The sequence below is a fragment of the Lathamus discolor genome, chromosome 17, assembly GCF_037157495.1.
Source record: "Lathamus discolor isolate bLatDis1 chromosome 17, bLatDis1.hap1, whole genome shotgun sequence".
NCBI lineage: Eukaryota > Metazoa > Chordata > Aves > Psittaciformes > Psittacidae > Lathamus > Lathamus discolor.
Genome location: NC_088900.1, coordinates 2,526,445 through 2,543,136, shown reverse-complemented (window position 1 = coordinate 2,543,136; position 16,692 = coordinate 2,526,445). Strand labels below are relative to the sequence as shown.

Genomic DNA, 16,692 nt, shown 5'->3' with positions numbered 1-16,692 from the left:
GACGGACTGCAAAGCAGAAGGCAGAGGAGAAAGTTCAGTGCATTCATGTGCTGAATCCTTAACAGCCTTATTCCACAGAAGAAATTCATGTCTCTCAGCATTAATTATCAGTTTAATATCAACTAATTGCAATCAGCAAAGAAAAGAGATTTTAATGGAAACCACTGAAGCTTTTCTCTCCTAAATTAGTACTTCCTTGCTCACCCTGATGCCAATTACAGACTGGAACACTAAAAACACACATGGGAACTGTGTTTTAAACTGACAGAGGGGAGATTGAGCTGAGCTCTTAGGCAGGAGCTCTTCCCTGGGAGGGTGCTGAGGTGCTGGTACAGGGGGCCCAGAGAAGCTGTGGCTGCCCCATCCGTGGTACAGAGAAATAAGGGCACGCTAAGAAGACCCACCACGTGTACTTGAAACCTGAACATCCATTTCTGCTCCCACAGGAAAGCCTGCTTCTGAATGGCAGGCTGACAGGCACCTAATGAACTTGAAACGGGGTTTACAACTCTCACCACGTGAATGAAATCCCCTGCTTTCCTGGCACGCTCTAATTGAAACAATTCAGCATCAATCATCTCCTTAGTAAAATGATCCTGTAAGAGCAGCAGGTCGCAGAGGGACACAGAGGTGAAGCCACAACACAGGGATTGCTGTCTTACGCTGCAGAACGTACAAGGAATAACCCAACATGAGCTTACAGCCACAAAAGGAATAGCTCAAAGGCACTAACACGACTGCTGAGTAACAGGGAGTAAGATTCTCCCATCCTCCAGGTAGCAAGGCAAGGAGTGGATACAGATATACACTTACAAATGATTACACAGGCACTGCTCATATTGAAACACAACGCCCTCTTCACCCCACGCTCTAAACGTGCTATAATCTTAACCACAGAGAAGCAGCAGCAGAGTTTCATTACAGTAAGGCCACAGCACCATCCTTTAAACCAGAGCAACAAAAAAAAACCCTTTGAAAATGACTCTCCTGAGGTTAGGGAAGGAAAACAAGACACAGCTTTCCCCATGGCTCGCCTGAGGCTGGTTTAGGCAGACAGTGATCTTCATCTGCTTAAGTCTCAGTTCTTGGCCATGGAGAGACATTCAAGACCATGGATGTGGTTCTGGGCAACCTGATGTAGTTGAAGATGTCCCTGCTCATTGCAGGGGGGTTGGACTGGAGGAGCTTTGAAGGTCCTTCCCAACCGAACCCATTCTATGGTTCTGTCACCACTGAAAACCAGGAACATGCACCATAATCCTTCTCTTAGCTTGGATGTGAGCTCTTGGAGAAGGTGTAAAACAAGTAAGACTGTAGACAAGCTGCTCCTCTGCAATGGGTTTGCACTTGCCTGGTTACGGGGCAGGATTCAGTGTCTCTTCAGATGAAAAGCCAGCTCTACTCTTCAATCTGTGGCTGGGCCCAGCCTTGTCTACAAAGCACCACATGACAAGGGGAAGCCCTGCCAAAACCATCACTTACTGACAGAAACCATAATCATCATCCTGGCTCTTGCACTGCAACAGTGATTTTCACATTGGCTTCAGAGCTAAGCACAATACAACTTGGAGACAAGAGGATTGGTGTCTCTAATTCAGAGCTTGCTTTCTGAAAGCAAAATGCCCAAAGGACAAGACAATAACAAGCTACCATGTAATTGTAAAAGCTTCTGTTGCTTAAAAAAACCCTCTTTCGTGGCAGCACTTTTATGTGATACTGCATTTTATTCGGAGAGCTCATTTCCCCTCTTGCTCACCATCCCTTCCTAGACCAGGGCTACACTAAGCATTCGCTTCAGCTTGTGGGTTTTCATTACAGCAAAGCATCTGAAGAGCACATGAAAGCAGATTTTGCTATAGAGCACTCAACAACTGCACTGCAGCTCGGTCCAGCACAGGTCTGATGAACTGAGAGGCTGGTATCTGCTTGGATGCCTTCTTTTCCCAGTAAAAACCACCCTTAAATAAACCCACCATTTCAAGTGGACACCTTCCACTTGAGCAAGCTGCTCTAGTGCAAGGTGTCCCTGCCCATAGCATGGGGTTGGAACTGGATGAGCTTTAAGGTCCCTTCCAACCCAAACCAGGCTGGGATTCTATGATTTCTCTCCTAGAGTCTACACTGGAAGCCTTCAGCACAGAGCACAGTAAAGCCTCTCTATCAAGGGACAGCTTGAAATGCACTTCCATTTGCATCTGCTGAAGGAACGAGCTTTAGCACAAACATTCCATGGTATTTATCCCTATGGCGTCACTCAATAAAGAAATCATTCCATTCAAAATCCACACAGCACAGCTAGAACCCTGGTACCGCAGCTCAAGCAGCCAGAGTCAGGAACAAGAAAGAACCATTCCCTTCCCAATCCATATCTAAATAGAGGAGAAAGCTCAGAGAGAGCCATGAACGGAGAATTTGAATACTGAAGGCTAAGATTCCTGATCAATCGTCACCAGGGGATGGATTTACACTCAGGAATACTGAGTCTGTTCTGTGGTTGGGAGTGAAGGACAAGTCCCATCGAGTCACCTGTTTAAAGACCTGTGGCTTCCAATAGGAGGTATGTCAGCAGCACCTACTGAGTAACTGTTCCCTAGGTGTTCGAACTCCAATCACACGAGATGAAACCATCAACATGCTACACAACAAGCCTTCAAGACAAAAAACCACGCACACAAAAGGGTTTTGAATCCTACTGCAAGCAATTTGTGGTTTCTAGCAGAGACTGTGAGGGGCAGAGAGAACCATACTTTACATGTCAGTAGTCTGAGTAAGACATTTGCTTCTGTGAAAACAGACCCCACTCTCCTCTCCCCACAAACCACCCAGGATAGGGAGTCCGGTCTGTTCTTCCTTGTTGGATCCCACTTTTTCCTGGCATTCTCTCTGCTGCCCTTGAAGCACTTATGATTGCAACCACGCTTCCAGCCATGGAACGCTGGATGAGGGTGCCTTCAGAGGTTTGCAAATGTTGTTTCTCAGACAGAAGATACTGAGCTTGAATCTCCTGCAAGGCACAGCTGGGAGATACAAGTGGCACAGAGTTGCATAAAAGCCTTCATGTAGTGCATTAGAGACCTTATTCTATCAATCAAAATGAACACAGCACAGGCAGCAGTGGCTGCCTTGAACAAAAAGCAGGAACAGGGCATCCTGCACAACAAAGCCACACAACTCCTCTTGCTGCCAGCACGTGGTCTGCAAATGGGAGCAGAAGAAGAGAGAAAACCCACACCTGGCCCATGAGAACAGCCTCAGAAACCTGCCAGAGGTGCAGCAGGAAGAGGCTTCCTTTGCAGGACACTGGTGTTACCCCCTGAACCGCAGGAAGCAGAGGAGGTGCTGTGGCTCGGTTCCAAGAGCACAACAGCCAGTCTGGGTTTAAAGGTCTGCAATGAGATCTAGTCCTAAGATTTAGACTAGATATTAGGAAGAAGCTCTTCACTATGAGGGTGATGGCACAGGGTGCCCAGAGAAGCTGTGGCTGCCCCATCCCTGGCAGTGTTCAAGGCCAGGCTGGACACAGGGGCTTGGAGCAACCTGCTCTAGTGGAAGGTGTCCGTGCCCATGGCAGCGGTTTGGAGCTGGATGTGCTTTAAGATCTTTTCCAACCCAAACCTTTCTCTCATGGTGCTAAACATCAGCCATGCCTGCAGTCTGTCACTCCTGTTTCAACAATCGACCTGTGATGCTGAAAATGAACAAGAAAACCCCCAGGAGATGACTGGAGTTTAAGGTCTCCCTTAGAACAGTTTCATAATTTGTCTCTTCTCTCCTTCCCATTCAAAACATCACCGCAAAATGATGTCTGAAGTGTTCAAATGCATGTTTTTCAAAACAATAGCTTAGACTGGTAATTCTCATGTTGGGATATTTAAATATAGAATCATAGAATAGTTAGGGTTGGAAAGGACCTCAAGAACATCTAGTTCCAACCCCCTAACATGCTCCAAGCCCCATCCTTGAACACTGCCAGGGATGGAGCACTCACAACCTCCCTGGGCAACCCATTCCAGTGCCTCAGCACCCTCACAGGAAAGAATTTCCTCCTTAGATCCAATCTAAACTTCCCCTGTTTCAGTTTGAACCCGTTACCCCTTGTCCTGTCACTACAGTCCCTGACAAAGAGTCCCTCCCCAGCATCTCTATAGGCCCCCTTCAGGTACTGGAAGGCTGCTATTAGGTCCCCACGCAGCCTTCTCTTCTCCAGGCTGAACAGCCCCAACTTCCTCAGCCTGTCTTCATACGGGAGGTGCTCCAGCCCCTGATCATCCTCGTGGCCTCCTCTGGACTTGTTCCAGCAGTTCCATGTCCTTTTTATGTTGAGGACACCAGAACTGCACACAGTGCTCCAGGTGACGTCTCACAAGAGCAGAGCAGAGGGGCAGGATCACCTCCTTCGCCCTGCTGGTCACGCTCATTTTGATGCAGCCCAGGATACAGTTGGCTTTCTGGGCTGCGAGCTGCTGTACTGTCACACAAACAGGTCCAGAACCACTGAAAACGTGTCTTTTCACAGCCCGCTTTAGGACTTGACAATACTCCATGGCTTAGCCTAGTTCAACCTTTTTGCAGGCTTCATTTCTTCTCAAGGTACAGAATAACCCCTTTAAATGTGTTGCAGAGCTTGTAAATTCTTTGTCTATCCCTGTGGAACCTTGCAAGGACTGCAAACACTGCCCACGGTCCTTCCCAGCCTGCAGGGATAGCACAGGTTCACCAAGGTCTCAGCATTCCCTGGAGTCCTTTAAGGACCAGGGTTATCATTAAGACTTGCCATTACTCCCACCAAGAGGCCCATCCATCCATCCATGCATCCATCCACCCCGCAATCTTTTCCTCCCTTCTTCCCTCCCCTCTTCTATCATAGAAAGGGATTTTGGTTAGGTTTAGTTTAGTAATATCAACCTCTCAATATCCCCAACTTCTTCTTAACAGCTACTAAACTGGATTATTGTTTTGAGGTCTCTAAGCAGAAGAAAAGCTGAACAGAGACTTGAACCCCCCCTCTGAACCTCACACAAAGCTTGTATTTCACAAGCTGAGGGGCAGCAGAACTGTGTCACAAACATAATTCCCCTCAACACTTGTTTCAACCCTTATCTGGGAGGGTTTTGCAAGACAATAATTCTCTTTACACCACTGAAATCATACTTACAGATGGGAAAGAGTGGGATTGAGTTTCCTTAGTGTAGTCTGCCAAACACAGCTAAGGCTGAACTGGAGGTTTTAAAGGTCTAATGTTCACAAGCTTTGGTTTGTTGCCTGCTACAGAGTGAGAGGATAAAATCAATGTCTTTTCATGGACCACACAACACACAGACTGGGGCTGCACAGTCCAAACTGTGCAAGGCACAGCAGTAGCTTAAGTTCAACCCCAAAACTGAGGGCTTTGGGGTATTTCTCTAAGGTCTGTAATCTAAAATTGCCAGGACGGCCAAATGCCCTTCTTCTTCCCCATGCTATCAGTTTATGCAACAAACCCCAAGTATCTTAAGGCTTTTAAAAGTACGTGGGTTTAGCCTTCATCAACAGAATTGGTCTTCTCTGTGTCCATCTGAGAAGTGACAAGGTTTCTGCATGCGCTGCAGTACCAGTGGTAGCAGTACATCCAAAGGGTGAGCAAAGTAAACTTTGCTGCATAGGCCTTTTTGCTCCCTCCTTCAATATTTTTGGCGTTATCCAAGTGCATCCTGCCAAAATCTCTCCCCCACTGCACTATCATTCCATGAGCTATTTCACACCTCCCATTCCATTCTAATGTGGAGCCAAACCCATCCAGACACCGGCAGTGTCCAATGTGTGATAGAATGGAATCTTTCCCTGGACATTAGGAGAGGCCGCGAGATGTCAGGGGTGAAGTATCGCCATGGTAGGAATGATGCTCAGCTGTGCAGTTCATTCCATGCCTTTCCACACATTGAATCCAGATGCCACAAGCTTCCCAACTTTGTAAGTATCCGAGAGACAAGGGCATAGACTAAGACACAGGAGGTGAATCAATGGCTGGGGTAGGGAGGAATCCCAGTGAGCTGGGAGGATTACTTAGAATAGAAAACAGGAAAACAGAAGGTACCAGAACCTCTCAGCAGTTGGACATGAAGTGCTTCCATCCCAAGAACGTTCAAGGCCAGGCTGAACATTCAGGGCTTGGAGCAAGCTGCTCCAGTGGAAGGTGTCCCTGCTTGTGGCAGGGGCTTGGGACTGGATGAGCTTTAAGGTCTCTTCCCACCCAAACCATTCCATGATTCCATTATTCACAGCCTCTGGATCTATTGGACAGCAGCTGCAAAGTACCATCTTCCTTAGCCAAGGCAGAGAATTCCCCACACTGTCCCCACAGAAATCAAATCTCTGCACTGTGTTCTCAGACACATCCCTGCAAAGCATCTGAGAGAGCAGGACAACAGAGAAGAATTATTCTGTGTGTTTCTATCACACCAACTGCGCTGCTGTGGTGCAGCTTTTGCCAAGCTCCACCTTTGAAACAGGGCGGGATGCTTTGCTCCTCAGCTCTACCCACGCCAGTGTGCGCACAGAGGTAGAGGAGAGGAGCGAGTACACTGTGAACTCACTACCTGTCTCTGTGTGTACTAATGCCACTGGGCCAGTACAATCCAATATTCAACAGAAAGATACTTTCCTACCTCAGCAATTCACATGTAGGCAGGAGAGGTGTGCCTTGTCTGTACACTTCCTTTTGGTACCTGAGAAATGCCAGCAGGATCACATAAAGAGCTCTAAAAAGACAGACACTGGAGTGATGTTCAGCATAAATTGCTAAGGTGGATGCTCAAGAGGTGCTGACATGAATCACAGAAAGAACTGCTACGCCAGGAGGAGAGAAATGACCAAAGACAGGCATTACACTTAGCTGAACCCATCCATGCAATGTCTCACACAAACAACAATTTAATTCAACGTATTAAAATATGATCACTTGTTAAGCAGCGTTGGACAAAGTCACTATCTTCGTCAAAGCAGACAGGGTCCAAAGCAGCAGATTTATCTGCCCAAAGCATTTGGATATGAAAGGCAGTGAAAGAGTTCCATGCCAGATGCCTACAGACATAGATGGAGAATCCCCATCTCCTGGCGGCCAGCAGCCAGTATCTCTAGGCTACTCATGGAGCAGTGCTGCATCTCCAGGTTACTCATCCAGCAGCTCTGGAACAAGGATTCTTTGCTTTGAGATGCCTTTTTCTCCCCTTGATGGTCCTTTGCTTACAATAAGCTCCCTGCAGTCCCACAGACAGCATCTTTTGGAGGACCCAAAGTGAGAAGCAGAAACCCCCCTCCCCACCACCGAGAAGTGTCCCATCAAAACGCTGTGCTGCCAAACATGCTGTAAAACAAAGTGGGGCTAGAAAACACAGCATTTACCTGACAAGAGATCTGTACAAGGTAGACCAGTTCCTTGGATTCACAGCCATTTCTTGTTACTTCATTCTGTTCCTCCGGGAGCGAAAGCTACACCAAGGGAGAAGGGATGGGGTGGAGAAAGAGAGAAAGACCAGGTCAGTGAGCAGGGATAAGCCAGGCATGTAATCACGCATGAAGCACAACGTTCACATCAACTTGCTCCAAGACATGCTGAGTAGCAGGGAATCGGGACGTGTTTGTGTGTCTGGAGCTGTCAGAGAGGAAACATCGAGCCTTCATGGCTTGCACTGGAATGCCATTGGATTTTGGCATCTCACCTGACAGCTTAAAACTGAAACTATGGCTCAAAAATAAAACCAGCCTAGGAAGGCAAAGTATTCAAGCCAGGGATTACAGCTCAGGAGTCTGCAAAATCAATTGTTCACTGAAATATCTCTATAAATATTCATGTATCAGATAACAGTGATTTCCCCCCCCCCCAATTTCATTCATTTTCTATTCAATCTGTTCAGCAGACATTAGGTAACAAATCAGATCTCCTCGTTTCAGCCTTGTCAAGCAATTTACCACAACAGAGAGCTTTATGGCACCATTCATCACATACAGAGTCATTAAATACAACATCAGGATGTGCTTTCATTTCAGAGCAGGGAGGAGGGATTTTAACCACCTCATTCCTTACATGCACTCAACGTACCAAGTGCCTTGACTAGTACTACTACTAGTCCTGCTGCTCCTGCTAGTTAAACATCCTATATGTACAATTGCTTATATTTCATCATCTTCTCTGAAAAGTCACCATTAAAAGTGATCAGAAGCAAATTAAGACTTTGCAAAGCAAATAATAAAAGGAAACATCTTCCAAAAAGTTGGTTTATGGAAGAGATCATTACCCAGCACAGAGACCCAGGAACTAAAAACTGTATATATATATATATGTACATATATATGAAAAACTCCATTACACACAGAGCAGGATGAAGATCTCAGCCTCTCAGCACTCATACAGCCATCACAGCTATCTTTATTCCTTGTGTGATAGACATTAAATTGCAGCGACAGCACCTTGTTAAGCAGAAACGATGCCAGCTTAAAAGCAGAAAGCACTGAGGAAGAGTCCAGGCCTTTTTCCACAAAGGTCTTTTGGAACAAGAGACTTGGTTCTCTTTTGGAAAAACTGAAGTCTGGAAAAAATCATCATTGGCCAAGAGCAAAAAAATCCCAACAAATGGAAGCAGAAATGTGAGACAGCTGAAACAACCTGTGAATAGCATCTATGGCGGCTGAGCAAAGGGTTAAACTGCATCCTTCAGATAGATGTGGCTTGATATAGAACCCAAAATGTTCTTTTTTCACATTCAAAACGTGTCAAACTTCTTGAGCACGATAAGCACATAGGACGCATTAGGTTTGGGGGGTACATTTGTTACTGGAATGCTCTGCTCAGCCAGCACAGGCAGATACGACTGACTCCATGGTACCCTAAACTTTCCAGTGGAAGCATTTCACGATACATAAAGAAAGCCCTAAAGATGCTCCTATGAGGTTTAACAGGTGCCTGAATAGCACAGAGTGCTGTGAATGTTATGTCAAGCTATCGTTGTGAATCCCCTCCCTTCTTCCTTCCTGCACACATCCACAAGGACCCGGTGAGTGTATTAAACCCTGGAGCAGACAGGCCTTTTTCCCTCTACCAGCACATTCACACTATGCTGCTTTGTGCAGCTGACGAGTAAGAGCGGTAGTCCCTACTACGATGACCTGCCAAAGGATGAGTAACTACAACAAACTAAATAAACCAAGCAAAGACTTCCAGAGCAGGAGGAAGAAGCAATCGGGACCTCATGGTATCACCAGGAAGGGTGAAAGGCAAAATGTACCTTGCTCATACACAAGAGCAGAGCTCACCAGCCAAGACTATTGGGTCACACAGAGAGGCAAGAGTAGGTTCCAAGTGCCCCTAGTTCATGCAGTCTGAGAACAAGCAGCTCATCTCTGGTAAGCCAGCAGATAAAGACAGTGATTACAGGAGTCTCCCTGCAGAGGATGATTTACTGCTTATTCCTCCTGTAGAGCTAAACAGCACCAGAGTGAACAGTAGGGTAAGTTATGATACAGCACATTCAGAAGGCTTATTCCAACGCTCAGCAGTTTTACAAGGTGCAATGCTGTGCATTTACCTTCCAGAACTGGGGCTAACAAGAACAAAACTCACACTCGCATCCCTCCTCTCCAAAGCGGCTTTGGAAGCTGCCTTCTGCTCGCCCTCCAAGAACACTCGTCGCATCAAACCTTGGCAGATGTGTGCTTGGAGCAAAGCAGCGTGTGTTTTAAAGACACATTTGTTGGCCTGGAGCTCCACAAGGCCACTGTGAACCTGTCTGGGAGCCACATGGGAGCTGCCACGTTCCTCACACAGAGCCAAAAAGCAAGGGCTGGTGACTGGGGAGAGGGCTTTAATCTGAGCAGTGGCAGGTCCTTCACTTGTCAGGGTGACCACAGGCTTTAAACCAGAGTCACATCCTTGTGTGCTCCTCTTAGGAACTGCAGAAGCTCTGAAGAATCACTTCAAGGAAAAGCACTACAGAAATCCATTGCCAACAGCAGGAGTGTTGGCTACTAAATTGAAGTGCCAAATCCTTACCAAGTAAGAGCTGGCTCTGCTTTGCAATGTCAGTGGGGCTGTGTCTGCTCCTCCTCGCTCTGCCTCTGATCCTAGATGCCAAATAAGCTCATTTAAATAGCTTTGGCTTTCGTTTCCTTGTTTGCTGAGTGATGTTAACTCCATCATCCAGCCCTCCTGATGACAGGATAATATGTGAAAAACTGGGGAAGGACAGATTTAATTCATCTCTGAACCTTACTTATTTCAGCTTCTGCTTCCAACAGTCAGGAACACATGGATTTCACTTGCACACACGTATCTGAGCAGTGCAAATGCATGTTCTCCTGTGAAACACGTATTCCATGACAAATCGAAGTAATCAGGTACCTAAAATGAATACAACTCCTCTTTACAGATGAAGAGAAACCTACAAGGATGAATCCTGCAAGGAATCCTACAAGGATGACAGAGAAGGACTTTTCATCAGGGACTGTACTGATAGAACAAGGGGTGATGGGGTCAAACTGAAACAGGGGAGATCTAGGTTGGATATAAGGCAGAAGCTCTTCCCTGTGAGGGTGCTGAGGCGCTGGCACAGGGTGCCCAGAGAAGCTGTGGCTGCCCCATCCCTGGCAGTGCTCAAGGCCAGGTTGGAGGGGGCTTGGAGCATGTTAGGGGGTTGGAATTGGATGATCTTAAGGTCCTTTCCAACCCAAACCATTCTATGATTCTATGAAACTGTAATGCTTCCTAATATTAATATTATTAGAAGTTTGCTATAAAGTTAGCTAATACAGACCCACTCCTCTCACTTGAACCCACAACCTGTCCCGCTGTGACATCCCACAACTGGCAGCATCTGGCACAGCGTTCCAGGCGGGATGAAGAGCTCCCGGAGGGATGTGATGGGGCAGATGGCGATGACCCAGCCTCCCTGGCAAGCATGAGCTTCAAGGTGTCATCGCAAACACAGCACACATCTGTGGAGATCTCCCGGAGAGGAGAGATGGCAAGAATGGTGAGGAAGTCTTCTGCCAGGAGCTTGAAGTCAGTGGAAAGGCTGATGCTTTTCCTGGCGAAGGATGTGTCATTGTTCCAAGGAAACCTGGTAATCCTTCTATGTTTTTCCGAGCTGGAATTTCAGGTTAAAAGCAGCCAGACACATGCAACCGAAAGCTCAAGCAGAGCAAAAGCTCATTAAGTTTCCAAACCACTATTACATCTGATGATTTTTCTCCTGACAGCGTTAGGCACAAACTTTGTCTTTCTTCTCTTTCTGAACCACCTCCTGCCTCCTCCATGGGAATTTATGATGCTTGTGCAATTGAGCAAATCAGACGAGGGAAAAAAAAACCACAGGACAAATGCCACCTTCGTGCATCGCTTTGGAATGTATGGATGGGGCGAAAAGTACGTGTGGTGGCCAAGAGCAAGAAACATGAGGCTCATTTTCCTGTGAAACATTGCTATGCTTGATCCTCAAAAAAGCCCAAATATCCTTGGGATAAACCCTGGAGAAATTAAAAGAGTTAACACTGATCACACTCATAGAGATATATAAGAAACAGCTTTTATTCCCTTTCGCAGCTCCAGTCCCTGATAGCCAATACTTCCGCTATCTCCTGAATCACGCTGGTGACTCACAAACCACTTCATTTAGCTGAGCCCATGACACACGTTTGTCCTGCACCGAGGCACCTTCCTGACCTGGGTTTTGATGTATTTGAGGATTGGATTTTATTGTGTTTGAAATCCTAGGCTGGCAAACCGTTTCAAGCAGGGAAACGTGTTCTAGCTCATGACTCCGACACCATACATGTATTTATCTGGCCTATTTTTCCTTGCTCCACATTTTTCTAGCTAAATGTACTAATTATCCTCCCACTGGGTTCCCCATCTTTTGCTTTATCCTTTTCATACTGAACTGTGGCTTCAGAGCAGGAAAAGCACATTTCTGACAGAGCAGCTTCTTTACCCAAGCATAAACATGCTGAATGATCCAAGTACTGCAAAATGTAGGTGATACGTCTGCATAGAAGCATCCTAAGGGGGCTGAGAAAAGTCTGGAGAGGGGCTTTGGACAAGGGCCTGTAGGGACAGGCCAAGGGGAATGGCTTGAACCTGCCCGAGGGGAGACTGAGATGAGCTCTTAGGTAGAAGCTCTTCCCTGTGAGGGTGCTGAGGACAGGGTGCCCAGAGAAGCTGTGGCTGCCCCATCCCTGGCAGTGCTCAAGGCCAGGTTGGACACAGGGGCTTGGAGCTGGATGAGCTTTAAGGTCCCTTCCAACCCAAATCAGCCTATAACAACACTAGAAAAACATCCCTAGAACATGCAAGGAGGATACTAGTGCCAGAGGTGAAATTAACTCCTGGCTTAGAGTCTCCTCCTCGCAGACACAAGCCCCAGCAAACCGCAGGTGTGCTGGGAAGGCTGGATTTCCTGCAAGTACAAGCGCTAAGTAAATAGGAAAGGTGGTGGGATGTGTATTTTGCCTGTAGTTACTTTCAGAACTATTTTAAGCTTGCAAATCACATGGGACAAGTTCTTCCGATGGAAGCATGATTATTCAGCAGGCAGCACCCCTTCGACTGAGCTTCACCTTCAAGACTAATAAATCCTACCATAAATATGCACAGCTAGAGAAAAGGGCAGATACTGATCCTGCAGCAGGATCCTCGAGGTGCTTCAATCACACAGAGTTCCATATGTGCCTCATAGGCACAAGATCAGGTCTCCTTTGGGTTGTTTTATGCTGGTTTCAGTATGGGCTTACAAGGAGGCCATGGACATGTGCTGTGCATCTCGGTACCTATTGGGGGGATTCAAGGCCAAGCAAAGGAATACCCCCAAGAACCAGTGGAGAGAAAAATGCACAATTGGAACGACCATACTTCCAATCCCTGATTCCAGGTTGAGCTGGCAACACAGGCAGATGATGTATATGCTGCTGGAGTTGGTTCTAGTTCTTAAGCCAAGTACATTTGATGCCTAAGCCTGTTGAGACATAAAATCTCAGAGAGCTGTGTCACGGATACTTCTTCCCCAGGTTTTCCTGTATTAAGCTGCAAATGTTTTCTCATGTGGTCTCACCCTCTGATTTCCTCTCAATGTGCAAGAAGGTCAGTCTTCCTAAGCAATGAAATAGTCATCAAAACATCTCAGATGCAGCCATCAGGGACTCCACGAGGCAAAACCAACTTCTTAGGGGCTGACAACAGAAAGCTTTCACAAAGTTCAAGTATCTGCTGCTATGAAAAACAAACCCCTCCACGTGGCTGCATGCAGAGCACTGCTTGGGGCACTTCTTCATGGCTGACGACATCCTGGACTGCTCCATAAGCTGGAATTGTCACCTGGATGGAGTTTAGTGGCTTTGACTTTCGTCTTTAAAGCTCTGAGTGAACTGACCGCTAAGAAACTTGCTCACTCCATGTATTCCAGTCCACAGAAATAGTGGCCAAGAGATAAATTAGACCCAAAACATTGTTAGTGAGAGGATTTTGAGGCTGAAAACTGCTTTTCACCTTAGCTGGGTGAAACCTGGATTTCCCATCTTCCTGTGTCTCCTCTCTCACTTGTAATGAAATTTGGGAAGACATGGGAGAAACAGGGAACGACTACGAGCTTTGTTTCACAGATCTCATTCCTGCATGGTTTTAGCTTCCATGATGACCTCTTTCTTCTCCTTTTCTCATGGGGGAAACTACTTCCAGTCTCTGGGGTTTCGGAAGACAGCAATGAAACATGACACTAAGCAGAGGCAAACGCTTAGTGTGGACACGGGTGGCTGTACTGCTGCCAGACATACAATGGGGTAATCAGTTACACATGGTGACAACGTGGAAAGTCCCTGCATCCAGTAACTGTGACCACAACCGGGGAATCACTGCCAGAGCAGTGTGAATGGGTGCAGGGAATCATATTCCTTCCTCAAACTCACCCTTGAGAGCTTATTAGGCCATAGCCAACACCACGTTAACCGGAGTCCAGGGCTCCAGGGCTACTCTGCCACTAGACATGTGCTTCGGGGATTAAGAACTAGAAGATAAATGAAAAGGATCTGTTACTGACTCCATTTATAACTCGTATTACCACCAAGAGAGATACAATAGAATCATATCACAGGATCACAGACTAGTTTGGGTCGGAAGGGACCTTAAAGCTCCTCCGGTGCCATGGTCAGGGGCACCTTCCCCTTGCTCCAAGCCCCATCCAACCTGGCCTTGAACACTGCCAGGGATGGGGCTGCCACAGCTGCTCTGGGCACCCTGTGCCAGTGCCTCAGCACCTTCACAGGGAAGGATATAAATATATTATCCATGTATCTATCCATTATAGAACATGCATAGGATAAAACAACAAGGAAAAAGCCCATTTTGCTAGCACACCTACAATGGGAATCAAAACCACAGCTCTTGTGAAGCTTAAGCCCAGCCTGAGAGACATGAATGCATCTGCTTTCAGTAAATACAGAGCCTCTATTATGGCATGTTGTTGATTAAATGATTGCACTGAAGCAGTGACCAGCACATCGCCTGCAGCCCCACGTGCCTCCCCGTGTCACATGTCTTATTAAGCAGCACAGTTCTTGTGAGGAGTCTGTCCCCTTGAGCTCCAGAGCATAACAAGTTGATCCTGATGAATTCCTACCTTTTAAAACGTGAAAGGTAACAAAGGAAGACACAAGCAGAAAACCTGGCTGCTCACTGAAGTGTGTTGGAAGGAAGGAGCACGAGAAAAAAGCCACAAGTCCAACAGATAGATTCCAAAGAATGGATTTAAATGGCACAGTTGCTGAAGTTGGTGTGTGAGAAGCAAACTGTGCAGTGTTCTGAAAGCAGCCAAACACATCAATACAACACAAAAAAGCTCTCAGTTTCTTTAGCTTATGGCAAATCTTAAGCTCAGATGTTTGTATCACCAGCAACACTAAGCAAGAACTCAAATGAACTCAATGAAGCCAACAGAGGGGGAAAAAAGGATGTAAAGAGATGCCCCTTGCTCACAAACGCACATCTTGGGGCAGGGGATAAAATGGGCCATATGAAAAGCAATGAGCAGAGACAGGCAGGAAATGGGAAGTGGTCGAAAGTCCAGCTCTCCTGCACAAAAGAGGCAGAGAGCTGAGCCACCACAAAGGGAGAAGTTAGGACGCATCCTAAAAGCTCACAGTGATTTACCATTCCCCAATGAAGGAGCAACGGCAACCCTCAGAAGGCTTTTGCAGGGGTCTCACAGATGCTTTGTACCAGGTTGCACTGATAACTGAGGGCTTGGAGTGGCACTGAGCTGCCTGTGGCAGGAATTCCACAGGTAGGCACATGGACAAAGTCATTCCTAGAAAGCCCTGAAGCTGCTTTTGCATGGTTAATACCTCACTGGCTATGAATGGAAAAATCCTCGTCTGTCCTTGCATATTGTCCTATGGCTCCTGTCAATATGGCATCAAAGATGAGTATTATGTGCCCATGCACCTGAATAAAGATTTATTCCAATCTCTGAGTCACATACAGACATACCTGCCTCAAGAAGAAATACAGAATGAAGGCTTACAAAGTCAAATACGCACTCCCATTATCAATATTTCACATTCCAGTGATGATTTTAAAAGGAAGATGCATGAAAGAGCAAAGAAAATGAAGTTAGTTCTGAAATCTCCTTCTTGCAAAAAGAAGCCTTTACTAATCCTACCCTTAAAACAAAGGGAGCATTGTAGGTACTATCAGGAACACTTTGGAACACATCTAGCACCCTAAAATGGGATATATTCTTTCTTTTACTGGCCCTCATTAATCAGTAGAAGGCACACTGAGAACACTCAGAAAGACACACAGAAAACTGTATATCTGAAGAGCCAAAGAAGGAAATCATTCCTGGGATGTTCCCAGCCCCACTCCCACTTAATTCCGGGCACCTCAGAAACAGGGATCTTCCCAGAGGCCACAGGTTAGCCTCGGGCAGGAGAGCCACAGTTTGCATTGTGCTGAGCTTTCAAATCTGTAATGGGAGACAGCCTGCACAACGATGCCATAAACCCCCCCTGGAAACTGCAGCGGATCACCCTGCAAAGGAACCGCTGCCTGTAAAACCGCCATCGGAATCGTCCCTTCCTGCCACATTAGCACTCGGTACCATCCTTCCTGCTGGTTTTCTGCTAGCATCACGGTTACAGCGTGCCAGTAACAAAAAGGATCTTCTCTCAAGCACAGAGGATCTCTCAAAGGCTGAGCGCGCTACTTACCCCTGCTACAACGATCTATTCTTTTCATGGATGGATCCCTAGCCAAGGCCTAATGGTTCCAGGTCCCTCCGTGGCTTCCCAGCAGCTAAGTGCAAAAACCTTCCAGGCATCAGCTCCGAAAGGCAGGAACTCCAGGCTGGAAGAATCAAATCAAACTCCCCACATTCGCTTCCCTCGCTCTCTTCTCTTCCCGGTGCTGCTGCTTCTTCAGTGCCTATGAATAGCATTGAAGATCTGCCTCCGCAGCCCTGATCGCCGCTTCCACACTGCCCATTTCATGCTCAGTTTGCACCGGGGAGCAAGCTGCGGTGTTCCTTTCTCTCCCGTTCGCTCTCGCATTGGAAAGGTCCCACAAGACATGCCGTGGAGTTTAACAAGAGCCAAGAGAAACAGAGAGGGAGGGAATGCAGGCAGGGGCTGTGTTGAGGCAGAGAAGTCTGCTGCTACAGCTCAAAGGGAAAGAAA

The 16,692-nt window shown here is 46.8% G+C and overlaps 1 protein-coding gene across 4 annotated transcripts in view; it reads right to left on the bottom strand.

Annotated features, from left to right (window-relative positions):
- ARHGAP32 (Rho GTPase activating protein 32) overlaps positions 1 to 16,692 on the bottom strand; it is a 139,754-nt gene that overhangs the window by 63,656 nt on the left and 59,406 nt on the right. For all 4 annotated transcript variants that reach the window (XM_065697384.1, XM_065697381.1, XM_065697382.1 and 1 more), the window contains one exon: positions 7,381 to 7,467. In XM_065697384.1, the coding sequence (XP_065553456.1) occupies positions 7,381 to 7,467 (87 nt within the window). The remainder of the gene's footprint in view (positions 1 to 7,380; positions 7,468 to 16,692) is intronic.